This window comes from Apus apus, chromosome 13 (assembly GCF_020740795.1).
Source record: "Apus apus isolate bApuApu2 chromosome 13, bApuApu2.pri.cur, whole genome shotgun sequence".
Classification (NCBI taxonomy): Eukaryota; Metazoa; Chordata; class Aves; order Apodiformes; family Apodidae; genus Apus; species Apus apus.
The window spans coordinates 16,176,024-16,189,604 of record NC_067294.1 but is presented as its reverse complement, the minus strand read 5'-3'; the positions used below and the strand labels follow the sequence as shown (position 1 = coordinate 16,189,604).

The 13,581-nt window shown below is 43.6% G+C and overlaps 1 protein-coding gene across 1 annotated transcript; it reads right to left on the bottom strand.

Moving 5' to 3' along the window:
- Positions 1-237: 237 nt before the first annotated feature.
- Positions 238-13,339, bottom strand: NPM1 (nucleophosmin 1). Its single transcript, XM_051631112.1, has 11 exons — positions 13,195-13,339; positions 12,411-12,490; positions 9,445-9,564; positions 8,546-8,639; positions 7,718-7,821; positions 7,141-7,199; positions 6,611-6,665; positions 4,936-5,025; positions 4,092-4,193; positions 1,560-1,634; positions 238-597 (listed from the first exon to the last, which is right to left on the bottom strand). Exons 1-11 carry the CDS (start codon positions 13,256-13,258, stop codon positions 559-561), a joined length of 882 nt encoding a protein of 293 aa, XP_051487072.1. The 5' UTR covers positions 13,259-13,339; the 3' UTR covers positions 238-558.
- Between the last annotated feature and the right edge of the window lie 242 nt (positions 13,340-13,581).

The following is a 13,581-nucleotide window of genomic DNA, read 5'->3' as shown; positions in this document are numbered from 1 at the left end:
CAAGAATACAGTCCCGCTTACCACTCAACTCTTCTCACCAATCATCTGCTCTGCAGCTGTAAAGCTCATGGCATTGAATTAAGTTGTTTTTTAAAGTTGACAACATCAATGAGACTGGTGTGTACTTGGTAGAGAAGTGGCTAAAATACTCACCAGTTTTTAAGAGAACTTTAAAGCCCTGTTATCTCCCAGGTTCAGTCTGCAGACTCCCCCCAGCCCATAAAAAAGAAACAATAGTACTTTATTAAAATACTAAATTTTATTTTTTTTTCCACGTACATTTAGTCTCCCCACCATTTCCATTTGTCTGACCACCACCACCACCATGCCTTATCAAAACATTCCATACATACTTAGAATGAAGCTGAGGGTGGAGTCCCGTCTTTTAAAAACTAAACAGGCATTTTGGACAACACATTCTTGGCAAGGTAATCTGGATGACATTTATCAGACACGGTAGGGAAAGCTCTTTCAGCATTTGTAAAAAGGACAGCCAAATAATGGTTACAGAAATAAGACTGCAGATTTTTAATGAACTGTTTAAACTGTTTTCTTTTCTTACAGAGTCTGTCTCCATTGCCAGAGAGCTTGAATGACCTGGAAGTGTACACAAAAAAAAAGTTAGAAATTGAAAGGCAGTTTTCTCATTATTTTCAGTTTACCATCTTCACCTTCTCCACAAAATACTGCCCTTAAAAAGCATTCCTTTCAGAGAGAAACCAAGTCAAAAGAAAGACATTAGATCTTTCTGCTAGTAGGTTAAATTTAAAGTCACCATAGTAAGAATTCAGTGAAGGTAAGAGAGAGGATGGGTGTGGACCAGCTAGGCAAACATTGGCTGAACTCTGCCTACCCTGGCTAATGTCAGACCAACTCCAGTAGCTGAGCCTAACTGCTTTTAAACATTCCTTCAAGAACCTTTCAATTTGTCTATCAGACAAGTTTATTCAGAACCACTGAAGGAAGCAGGAAAGCATAAGGAATTCTGTCACTGGAAGAAAGTCTGAACAAAAGGAATTTTGATAGGAAAAGCTAAGAGACATTTTAGCCTAGTGTCTCTTGAGTAATAACCAATTCAGAAACTCTCTTCCTGATACCACCTTTTGGCTTGACCTTTTACAACATTTCAGTTGACTTTGGGAGAAAATGCAGCAAGAAAGCCATCATCTCAATCAGAACAGTTCCCCCTCCCAGACACCCTTCCCCAACAAAAGGCTCAACTGCAGACTGGCCTAGGTGGCCAACTTCAGCAGCAAGGAAAACCACAGCTCATTTCCTTAGCCAATATGGTGCCAAAAGGAAAATTCTGTGGGTTTAGTAAGCAAGAGATAATTTACCAACCATATAAAAGCTGGAAAAATGTAATAAAATATTAGCTTTCCCATCTTAGCCAACTAAACCCTTAAAACCTTTCCCATTTATTTAATTTGAAGTATTGTTCGTGGTTTGTAACCCTTTGAAACAGTCCAAAGCTTGTAAAGATTAAGAAGTGGAAAAGAATCCCTAAGTCAGGTTATAAAAATTTTTGGACTTTATCAAGTTCCAATAAATTCAGTTACCTTCTGGTCCTCCGTTCTGAAGCAATTCTTAACATAGTTGGCAAATTTGGGTTCCAGCTTAGGAAGGGTAGCACCCTATTTTGAAAAAAAAGAAAGCTTTAGTGTATGCAGGTATTTAATGAGTCCAATAAATAACCTGAGAAGCTGAAACCCTTCACACTACATATGGAATTTTACTGAACTCGCCTTGCAACATCATCCCAAACCAATCTGTTTTTAAAACTTAAATGGTTTAAAATTTTGCTTCTCTCTCTAGAGTACCCAGGTGTTTCTCACAGGAGTGCCTGCCTACACACTTAAATGGCTGTACAAGCATCTTTACTCATGCCCAAAAACATAACAGCAACATGCACCACTTCAGATAACCTTGTTTGTAGTCAACACCCCTCTGCTTTTCAGATAAACCAGAACTCCATATTTATAGATTCTTACTACAGCAAGCAGCTTGAGACAATACTATCCTTCACAAGCAGGATTTCAACTTCAGCTCTCTAAAGCAAAAAATTAACTCATCTCACCCTCACCCTTCAAGACTCATTTGTAATACGTTACTTCTATGAATTTAAAGAACTGGTCTAGAGGCATCTGCTTGTATCTCTGAAATTGTCCTTGTACATGGTCAAATGCATAAAGCAGATTCAGTAAATCATGGATCTAGGTTTATCTTCATCTTTTATCTCCAGGCAAAAATATACAGCACACTACTTTGAGACATCAAGTTGCTTCATCAATAGTACTTTTCCCATTTTTCAGGTCCATCAATGAAATGTGCCGAGCCAATTATGAGAGTACACTCAGCTGCTACTCAGCACATCACAGAAGACACCAATTTTACATTCAAAGGAAAAAAAGCTACATTAGGAATGTCTGAAACTGCAACAAAAAATCTGGGATTTGGACTATGTCTCACTCCTGGATCCTGTCAAGTATTGATGCTTTTCTATTAGCTTGCTGACATGTACTTACTACATCATACACCAGTTCCACTCTTTAATGAAATAATACAATAATTTTTTGAAGCTGCAACCTCCCAGGCTTCTAAGTTTGAAGTACTCTTGTGTTTGTCAACACATAACTTTTGCCTAAGGTATGCTCTAACACCACCTTGGAAAACATTGAATTAAGCTGTTATTGCTTTTACTTTTTTGTGCTTACACAGCATCCCCAGTAAACACTGCTCAGCAACAGAAAGTCTGTTCTAAAGCCAGTTATCTGGTCTTTGTGTCCCTCCATAGGGACATGTGAGCAGCTCAGCCACTTCTGCTTACATAGCAGGACAAAACTAATCACAGTCCCTCTGAGTCATACAAAAAACCCACCCAAGTATCCACTAGATCCAAGAGGTTACTTTGACCTAGCAGAACGATACCATCCATCACTGTCAGGTTCACAAATTGGTGATATGCGTTTCCATCCTGAGGACAAGCTGTCATTGCTCACTCTGCAACCACTCTATTCCTGGGACAAAACTGCCTCTAAACATGAAGAATGTAAATGTAAGATAATCTTAATTGTTTAGATGACTTGAACAGCCACGTAAGAGGCAAAAGGTTTATCTCAGTCAAAATGAAAAAAGCCCAGAATTATTCATAGCACCAACACCAGTGCAGGCTTTAGCCAAAAACAGGTCTCCAATGAAGAACCAGGTTCAGCCACAAATGAGCACATGATCTGCAAGCACACTGCTCAGCTAGTGCAGTAAAACCAGAACTCAGTCTAGATCTCAGGTCCTCATCTACCACAACTCTACAATACAGGTGTTCTGAACTGCAGGTTTCCAAACTTGTCTGAGGGACAAAACTGCTATTACCTGCTAGTTTTACCACATCAGCCTATAAGTAAAAGGCCATTTCCTTTTTTATGCTTAAATAGCAGCTAATACTACTCATGTGTAACCATGAAGTGCCGGTCACAGCTGATAGCAACCAAAAGCCCAGGGACTGCTCTGTGACCTTCAAAAAGTGAACCATCCATTGAAAGGGGATAGCCAACACCAAACCTACAGTTCAGAAAGCAAACGCTTCCAGGCCTTCACTGATTCATTAATGCATATCACAAGCACCTATCTCCCCCTTCTGGAGGTTACAAAGCCTTACAGGCATCTGGGTATCTAAGCTGGATACTGCTTAAGACCAAACAATTCTCAGCATATGAAAAACTGTTTTAATCTAGTTGCCTAAAATAGTGTTCCCTACTTAAGGCAGCTTTCAAATAAATATCACACCAACCGTTGCTTAGGATTTTGTTGTATTTCTTTAAAAATATTTAACAGAGTTCACTAAGAAATACCACATTCCTAATCACCACTACCAGAGGAAATACAAAAACAAAGTAGGTGTTTGTCTCTCAGAAGCAGAGAGGCTTCTTTTGGTACCAACAGAGTCTTCATTTCTCTGAGCTTCAACATCAACACACTCCGATAACAGCACAGCAATCAGTGACAGGTACACATTTCTTAAAAACATCCAGCTCTTCTCATCTGTGGGAGTGTCAAAACACAAGCTGACAAGTCTGAAGTTCCTGAGCACCCACCTTATCTACAGATGCTTGCATTTTTGCCTTAATCTCCTCTAGCGACAGAGGGACTTTTGGTGTTTTCGGAGTTAGAGATTTATCCTTCTTGGAATCTGGAGTCTGAAAAGCATTCGTTTTGTTAGGAACTTGTACACACACAAAGCTGCTTAGTATGCAAGTTTTCTAAAAATAATATTAAAGTCAACTGTAGTATTTATACAGAATAAACAAACTAGCTCTCAGATAATTCAGACAGTTTTCAAAAAGTCACAAGTTAAATTTGTGCTTCTAAAACAGAGACAAGGAAAAGAGCAACATTCAAGGCTGGAGTTACTACAGTTGCATAGCTACTATCCTATGCTCCTGGGCAGATGCCTACACAGCTCCTTCTCCCAGCAGAAATGAAACTGAAAACAGCCCAAGCATTCAGTGGCTTAGATTTACTCCACAACTGCAGCCAGATTAGGTCCTGCCATACAAGGCACACACCTGCACAGCTCCTCAGATGCTATTCCCTGCCACCCATCCCACACTGCTTTATCAACCTTCTTCACATGCTTTTTGGGGCACACACAGCAAGGAAAAGCTGCATAAAGAAGCCCAACAACTAGAAAGCAACTGAGCTTAGTTCTCAAATGGTTAAGTGAGACTTTCTTCTTAGCAGCAGCCTCCTGGTGCACTGCAGTGGGGTAAGAGTTCTCACCCACCCTCTTGGACAACAAGCAGCATCCCCAGCCTCCTTCATATTAAGATACAAAAACCTAATTTAATGGTTAGCACATTATTTAAAGTTACCACTGGAGAAGAAAACTAGCTTCCACACTAGAATAAACATCTGTTGTACTCATTTGTCTTCACTCACTTTTGATTTAGATGCTGGTGTGGACGGCTTAGAGTCTTTTCCATTCTGCTTTGCTTTCTGCATGTTTTTTCCTGCAGCCTCACGGACAGGCTGAAAAGAAAGCACTGAATTTACTTCTAGTAAATCTTAAGCTCATAAACATGGTATTTAACACTTGGTGACAAATGCATACAATTTAACATCACACAAAAAAGCATCCTCATTGCCTGTGCAACATGATCAGTGTCCATTACTTAAACAAAGAAAAAGTCTGCTATGGGGACTCTTAATGAAGAACTCCTGGTGCAGCACAAATCATAACATAACCAAGATCAAGTTTTGTTATGGAGCCATAAAACTATGTGGGACTGCCAGCACAACCTCCTGATTTATCACATCTTTCCTTATAAATTGCCACGCAGGTCTTGGGAACAGATGCTGCACAGGACTATTTTAGATGGTACTGTGATTCCAAGATCTGGGCTACTTCTTTTCTGTAGCACAGCCATTACCTCTTCTTTGGCATTTCATACAGAGATATTATCTGGGATGTCTGTGGCCAATGCCATGTTTACAGTTGAACTGGATTCTTCTATTTCTATATAAATCAAGGACCACGTGATTCAGATTTGATTAGATGGCAGGAAATGTACACTTTGACTCTATCAGACCTTAAAACTATAGTGTTCTATCAACTACAGAAGTTCGTTAGGAAAGAGGAGCATATAGTGAAATAAAACATTGAATGCTTCTCAACAGCAGACATGTAGATAAAAATTGAAGCCAAAGTATGGAAGTTTAAAATAAAAGGTACTACTTTCCACCTCTGCAGTTTCTAAGTTGTATTAATTTTTTTTTACCACCAGATGGCACTTAAGGGCTGATGGAATGCCACACTGGAGCACTTGGCTGCCTGAAGTGAACCTTTTCCAATGGGCTCACATTTAGATCCTTTTATTGAAAGGCAGGCTGCTAAAAAAAGACCTTGTTCACAGCGTGCAGAACTAACTGAACTGCCAACAACCCACATCTTTGAGCAGGATTTTGTTTGCTGCCCAACAGTCACACAGAAAATTCTACCAGGCTGACAACTAGACATGTGTGCTGCTAAGGACCCAGCCACCCCTCTGCAGCTGCAGTTTCAAGTAAATAACACACTGCATGATGCACACTCACACTGAAGCCTTCTAATGTCTTATTACAACTTCTTTTAAAAAGGCTTAATCATGAAGTCTCCCTCCCTTCATACTTTCCAAATAGCTGTGTCTGAACTCACTGACTGAAGGGACAATCTGCCCAATTCCCGTCACCCCTTGTACTGGTATCCAGTCCTTTATAAAACAACACCACAGAAGAGGAAGCTTCAGTTAGCTGCTGCATTGTCACAGACCCAGAGTTCAAAGCTAAAAGGCTACCTCAGTTATGCAAACACAGCTCCCCCCTCCCCTCAGCTCTAGGGGTCTTCATATGAATCCTCCAAGATTACTCAAATCAGGACAGTCAAATTAACACCTATCAGTATGTTAGAAGGTGTTATCACCTGCTCCCCTGTGTGAATAAACTGAGCTGCACATACTGAGTCTATCTGGTGTTACCACTCTCACTTCCTTTAGAGTTCATTAAACAGGCTGTTTAATCCCTCATGGGTGAAGAAGATGACAATAGGTATGTGTATAAATATATATATGCCACTTACTTTCTTCATTGGTGCTTTCATTTCTTCCTCATCATCCTCTAAGTCATCCTCATCGCTACAATTAAAAAGGCAGCCATTGTAACTCAAGACTGATACTCTCAGCTTTAGCCACATTAGGAATTAGACTCCACCCCCAACAAAATATTTAAGTCATAGAGGAAGCAAGTCTACTTTATACCTTCTAATAACACATGGCCAAATAATCCACTTAGTACTGGTAAAGCAGTTAAATATGCTCCCTGCTGCTTTAATACTGAAGGCACATATCTTAGGACTTCCACTACTACTAATAAAGACATTCTAAATTGACTAAGAGTTAATGAACTACATGAAGCCAAATTTTATAACCTAGTATGACACATTTCAATAACACTAATTTAGATTATACTGTGGAGATTATAGCTACAGAAAAGCTCCTGCTTTTTACCTCAAATAGCTTGTGCATTTAGTATCTAGTTACAATACACGACTTGTAGTCTGAAAGAGTTAACCTGTATTTCAAAATACACCAGCAAAACAAGAATACATACTCATCATCCTCGTCCTCATCTTCATCATCATCCTCATCTTCTGATAATTTCGGTTTTTTCTTAAAAAAGACCAAGTATGGGAAGTCAGTACCTTTTTGTCTTAAGAGCAACCTTGACCCAAAACCATTTGTGGCATAATTACAAGATTGGCTTCCATCAATTTAGCTAAAAATCAACAAGTGACAGTTGCCAATTCCAAAGCTACTGACAAATCCACAGCACCCCCTTGTGCTGTGTGCACATGCTGAGCACAGGAACCTGCCCTCCTGCCCTGCAGAGCTTCCATCAGCCTTCAAATTCTTGCAGCAAGGTGACATTACACTGGAATCTGCACACACTGACTAGTGGGCAAGACTTCTGACATCAAAGTAGCTTTCCTATTGCCCCTCCAGCAAAGCTTTGGAAAATACTCTTGTGTAATTGAGTACTTGTTAGGACCCAAGTACAAAATCATCCTCCCCCACAGATGTCAACAGACCACATATTAAGTAAATCACAGCAAGCTTATTCCTAAAGGCAGATTTGGTATCAAACTGAAAGCAAATTCTGCATACAAGTTGACTGAAAGTACCCATACCTGTGGTGTTTTAGCTCCTCCTCCACTTGCTGGTCTCTTTGTTGAAGTGTTCACCATTTTTGTATCATCTTCCTCATCGTCTGATTCTGGTTCTTCCTCTAATGCTGATGAAGTGATGGCAATGTGTTAAAAACACACCTCAGTAAGAGTATTTACAACAACACTGATAGTAAAAAACACACAGAACAGCATCACCCACACCTAAACAGACCAGGGCTTAACTGAGGTGCTGATAGGAGGAAGATTCCTGCTAGAAAATAACCACTGAGATCAGGAACTTTTCCAGTAGGGAGGAAATGCACATATGGAAGTATGGAGATACCACTACACTGACATCCAACATGGGAGAATAACCTTCCACACACTGCCTGTAAAGTTCCTCACAGAAAAGAAACCACAGAAAGACAAGAATAAATTGTTTGCCATTTTTAAGGAGATACATTCAAGAGCTCCTCTAAAGATCAAAGACTATTACATAAAGGCCACTCCTGCCCTGGTTTTTAGCACAAGCTCAAAACATTTTTACGGGCAGCCCTGTCACTCTCAAGTGATGATGTTCACAGCTTTCTGCTGTGAGACACTAACACCCATTTTTAAGGAGAGAAATGAAAACTCTAATTGCAAGGCTGACAAATTCCCATTGAGCCCACAAAATGGGAAGAGAAGGTTCGCAAATATTTCTCTGAACTCCTTTGTCCCAGTTACCTCTCCGAGGAGTGTAAATTAAAGATTCAGAGGGTCAGTATTAGAGGAAATACTGCTTCAGGTCCCAGATACACCCTGAGTTGTGTGGGGATGATCAGGGCTAGTGCCCAGAGGGACACGTACCTACGAGGTGCTGACCGCTGACATAAACTGGCCCTGACCCACATTTCAACCTCAAGACCACGGGTGGTGTGATCTCAAAGCCACCTAATGAAACCTAAGGAAAAAAAAAACAACACACTGTTAATTTATTCCAATATTAAATGCAAAGTGTGCTAAACCAACAGCCCTTTCAAATGCAACCAGGAGCATCAACATCTGCAGATTCCAAAGGTCATGTAATTACTAAGTTTTCACCTGACAGAATATTGCAGAAGTGTTTAGTCAAATCAGGGCCAACAAGTCACAACAGGGTTTAATATACTCTCACTGCTTATCTTAATTAAAGCACACTTCTCACAGCCAGATGAAGCCACTTTTGTTTTTACTCTTGGCAGCAATACCAATTTGAACATTATCCTCAGACCTGCCCCCAGCATTGTGCAGCTCCACTCAGACAACACGGATACAAATTACATTCCAAGTGGCAGAAATGACAAGCAGTGTGCTCTTCAATCACTAAAGGGTAGAAGTCATCTTTCTAAGATGTTAAGAGCTTGGGACTTGCAGAAAAACCAAGTTATTCTCCTCCCAGGCTCAAAGAAAGCAACACAAGTTATAGGTGCATCTGCTACCAAAGCCATCTGTGTACACTGTGAGGACATGCATCATCATCATCACTTCTTTTAAGAAATGTGCAATCTGAACCAAAGTCAATCATTTCCAGATGACCAGAATTCATCTACAAGGCACACAATACATTCCTATTTAGCCTGTACTTACTACACATGCCAAAACTGACACTTGTCCGAACCCACTGACCACTCACAGATTCACTAAAATTCAGGCAACCAAAACCTTTCCTAACTCATCTTTCTCACCTGAAACTCAATTCTAAGAGTTTTCCACATTCCTGTGCTTACCGTAGGCTGCACTGACATTTTCAGAGATGCCAGTACTACTTTGATAGGGTTGCCTTCATAGTCCAATGCTTCTGCTTCTACAACATGTAAGTCGTCTTTGGCGCCAGCCCCCAAAGTAACCTGTGAAGGACAATGGAACATTTTAAGAACTTCCCCAATATTCTCAAGTCTTTCTAACTCCATTCACTGTTGGGCATCTTAGGACTCAAGCCTTGATTTCTGACAGCCAATGCTCTTGTTGAACTCCTCCCCAAGCAAATAACCTCTCTCCCCAGCACCACTGGCACCTGCAAGGTGAACTCAAGGCATGTGTTTTGAGGTGAGTGAAAAATAAACCTTTTGCTACTGGATTATGGCACTGAAGTGGGTCAGTGACAAGTCCACGCAGTACTGAAGCAGCCCAAGGGAAGTACAAGCACATGCCTAGAGGGAAGGAAGCAACCATTTTCACTGCTGCAGAATTCCAGCCATGATCCTTCTCCTTCCTGCCATTTTCCTCTCCCTCACACCCCACACTTTCTGCTTACTTGGCATTCAGTGATGAGTTAAGTTTTAAGAATTGCTGGGGTCAGTGCTGTCATTCACACATCTGCCTTCTGCATTTACTCACCATGGAGCAAAAGCTGCTGCCCCAGAGCATTTCAAAACTCAACTGCCCATATACCTTGCACTGAGTACGAGTCTGGCACTTTCTGAGGGTTTAAAAACCACAGCTGCAGGGAGGTGAGTGAGAGGCAGACATAGGAGAGACCTAAAATCCCTGCTCTCTGAACCTCTAGCATCTGAGTCAGCATTACTACAATGATTCCTAAGACAAGTGAACAAGGCTCTGTTTCCTCTCCCAACACCCACAAGAAGAAAGCTTGTGGGTGTAAGCACTTCAGGCAGGCATACAACTTCAATTTCTGTTTTCCAAGAGCAGAGTTTTAGGCAGGATAGAACACTCCAGACAGGCCATATCAGACTGAAGGCTAAGAAACAGGATACAGGATTCACTACCCCTGGCAAGTTTTGTTACTGTAAATTTAAAGAGCTGAATTTGTGGCTCTGATCTCCCCTCCCAAACGGGTTAGCAACAACCCCAAATTGTTCAGCTGGACTACCCACCAGCTCAAGCAACCCTTCAGCATTTAGTATTAATTTATGTACAGAGTGTCTGGCAAGCATCCTACCAGGTGTTTGAATTCCTACTCTGAAGGAAAGCACACTGGCCATAAATAGGTAATGAAGCAGTGACCATCCCTCTCTGTTCTCAGCTATCACTAGCAAGACACCTACTCCCCACCTCTACACGCATTGATCCTTCTTCCCGTTTCGTTTCCATCCTTTTTTATTTCCAGTTCTTTCTGTACCTCATACCCCTCTCCATTGCCACATCTGTATCCTAAGTGACATGCACCTGGTAATCTTTATACCTCCAATCTTATATCAGGTGCCCAGACCAGTCACCAGGTAGCTTCCTTCTCATTTTATCTTCCATCAACTCCTTCTGCTTGCCCAGGCACCTTCTGTGTGCAGCTGTGTCTCAGATCTTCCAAGCCTCTTAAACATTTCCAGTTTGTCATGTTATTTCATCCCCCATTTCTACTATTATTTTTTGCCTTTAAAAGGCATGTTATTGAATTAAGACTCTCCCCCCCACAACTCTAATCACTGCTGCATACACCCAGTCTGCTGCAGCTCCCACGAAGGGTGCACAGCCCAACAAGATATGCTATGGGTGATCTTCCAAAAACAGGATCTTTGGATAAAGCCATACAACTAGTTATCTGTCAGTGAGCAGTTTCATCTCCACGACAAACATTCAAATATGAGACCTATCCACATAAACCTCTCCTATCCACACATCAGTTACATTCTGCCCTTAAATGAAACTGTAATTAAGAACAAATTAAGTCATTGCAAAGTCCAGGCTATAATTTTCATAAAAGGTAAGCACTGAAGACACATGATTCAGAAACCTCTAATGCCCATATTTAAGTGCTCTGTCACTGTGAAAAAGTCTGGAGAGCATTATTACAAGTCTCCTGAAGGAAGCAATTCTGCTGTAGGAAGTAATCCACAATTACATGACTCTTTGCTCCCAGGTATCACTCAAGTATCCCTTTGTATTTAAATAAACACAGTAATAAACCATGAAATAGAGAGGCTACAACTCCTTAGTTCCTTTCCTGGTAAGTTGTTCCATCTTATTTTTTTGCTAATCAAAAGTAACACGCTCAGGCCACCACAACAGCCTTGAAACATGGTGGCTTGCTAGCCATGGCAGCAGATAAGTTTTAAGGACACATCTAAGAAATTTCAGTGTATGGAGCCCGATTTCCAGGAGTACCCTGCACAGCAAGCAGCCAGTTAATTATCTGAATGAAAGACTGTTTCCCAATCACATTCTTCGAGAGGGCAACTCCAAGGACATTAAATCAAAACATCAAACTCTCCTCCCCCTTTATTTGGTTATTAGCTGCTTAAGGAAAAAAAAAACAACAAACACAACACTAGAATTATGTTAGGGGAAGATATAGAAAAGCTTTTTTTAAATAAAGTTTCTAATTAAGTCTACTAAAATGTGCTCATGTGTGACTTGTAAATCCCTCCTCCCCCTGTGCTCCTGCAGCCCTGAACTGCTGCACTGGAGATGTCAGTGTGCATGTTCTGGCCTTAATTCCACTGAGCACACAGTAATTAACCCACTGTGAACTCCTTTAAAAACTGTTACAGATTTGCATCGCTCGCTGCAAACGACTAAATACCCAGTGGACATTCCAAATACTTTATTAACGCAGCAAATACTTCAAGTGATGGGGTTTGCTCCACCCCCAGTAAGGACTTATTGTTAAAGAGCATCATATAAGAGCACGTGAGACTAAAAGAAGTTTAAGGAAATGAACGTAAATACACGTTAAAGCTCTACACACAGCACCGGGCATCACTACTTAGAAATAGCCATTTAAACCCCAAATACTTGCCGTTCTCAAAGACAACTGATGCTCGTTTTCTTCATCATCTACTTTGAACTGATACTCCTTATCTGCTTTAAGCTCGCAGCCTAGAAAAACAAACAAAAAACCCAACAAAAACACGTCATGAACAGCCGGGCAGCTGGGTCAGGACGCAGGTATTTCCCATCGGGGGGTGCAAAACCCACAAGGGACTCGGGGCACACAAGGGAACACGTGTGCGGGGGCAGCCCAAGCCCGCGGCCTCCCGCAGCCCCGCAGCGCGGCCTCCCCAAGCCCATCCCCGCCAGGACTCGTCCCCGCTCAGCCTGCCCCGCACCAGCCCCGGGGCCGGGCCACCCCCCCCCCCCGGGGCCGCCCGTTGCGGAGGCCCAGCCGAGCCCCCCGGGGGGGCAGGCCGGGGCCCGCCGCCCTCCACGTGCTCCGCCCTCCCTCCCTCCCGCCGCGCTGCCATGTGCTCCGCGGCCCGGCCCTCCCGCAGCGCTCCCGCCTGCCTCCCGCGGGGACGGGAGGAGGATGCGGGAACAAAAGCGGGGGGACGCGCCACGTGGGGAGGGAGCGCGCGCCACGCGGGGACCCGCGGCCCTCGGGAGAGACCCGCAACCCTCCCCCCCCCCACCCCCCAGCCCCGCATCCACCCCCTGAGGCACAGAGACAAGGCCCCGGGCCCCGCAAAACCCCCGCCCCGCAGCCGCGCCCCCCCCCGCCCCCCAAAACCCATGCCCGGGGGCCTTGCGGGAGAGGGCGCGGAGGGCAAGGGCCCGGGCAGGCAGCGCGCCCGCCGCCCCGTTACCGAAGAGGAAGGTCTGCGGGCGCAGGGGGCCCATGCTCTCCATGTCCATGCTGCTGTCCTCCATCGGCGGGGCCTGCTCGGGCGGGACGCGGGGCGGGATGCGGCGCTGCGGGCGGACGCGCACTAAAGGAAGCGCCGTCCCCGCCCACTCCCGCTTATAGCCCGCCAGCTCTCGCGAGACTCGCGCCCGCCCCGCCTCCCGCCGAACCCCCCCCCCTTCACTCCCCTCCTCTCCGGGGAGGGCGTCACAAAATGGAGGCGGGCGGGGGGACCCGCGGCGAGCGAGCGGCCCTCCTGTCATGTCACGTTCCGTCCCGTCCTGTCTTGTCCTGTCCCGTTTTGTCCCGACACGTCCCCCCTGGGCCCGGCCCGGCCCGGTCTCGCCAG

Excerpts from the sequence above, each read along its gene's own strand:
- NPM1 (XM_051631112.1), bottom strand. The coding sequence starts at position 13,258 with ATGGAGGACAGCAGCATGGACATGGAGAGCATGGGCCCCCTGCGCCCG. Across the intron at positions 8,640-9,444 it reads AAATGTCAGTGCAGCCTACG|GTTTCATTAGGTGGCTTTGA; the intron begins GTAAGCACAGGA and ends TTTTTTCCTTAG. Across the intron at positions 4,194-4,935 it reads CACCAGCATCTAAATCAAAA|ACTCCAGATTCCAAGAAGGA; the intron begins GTGAGTGAAGAC and ends AATGCTTTTCAG.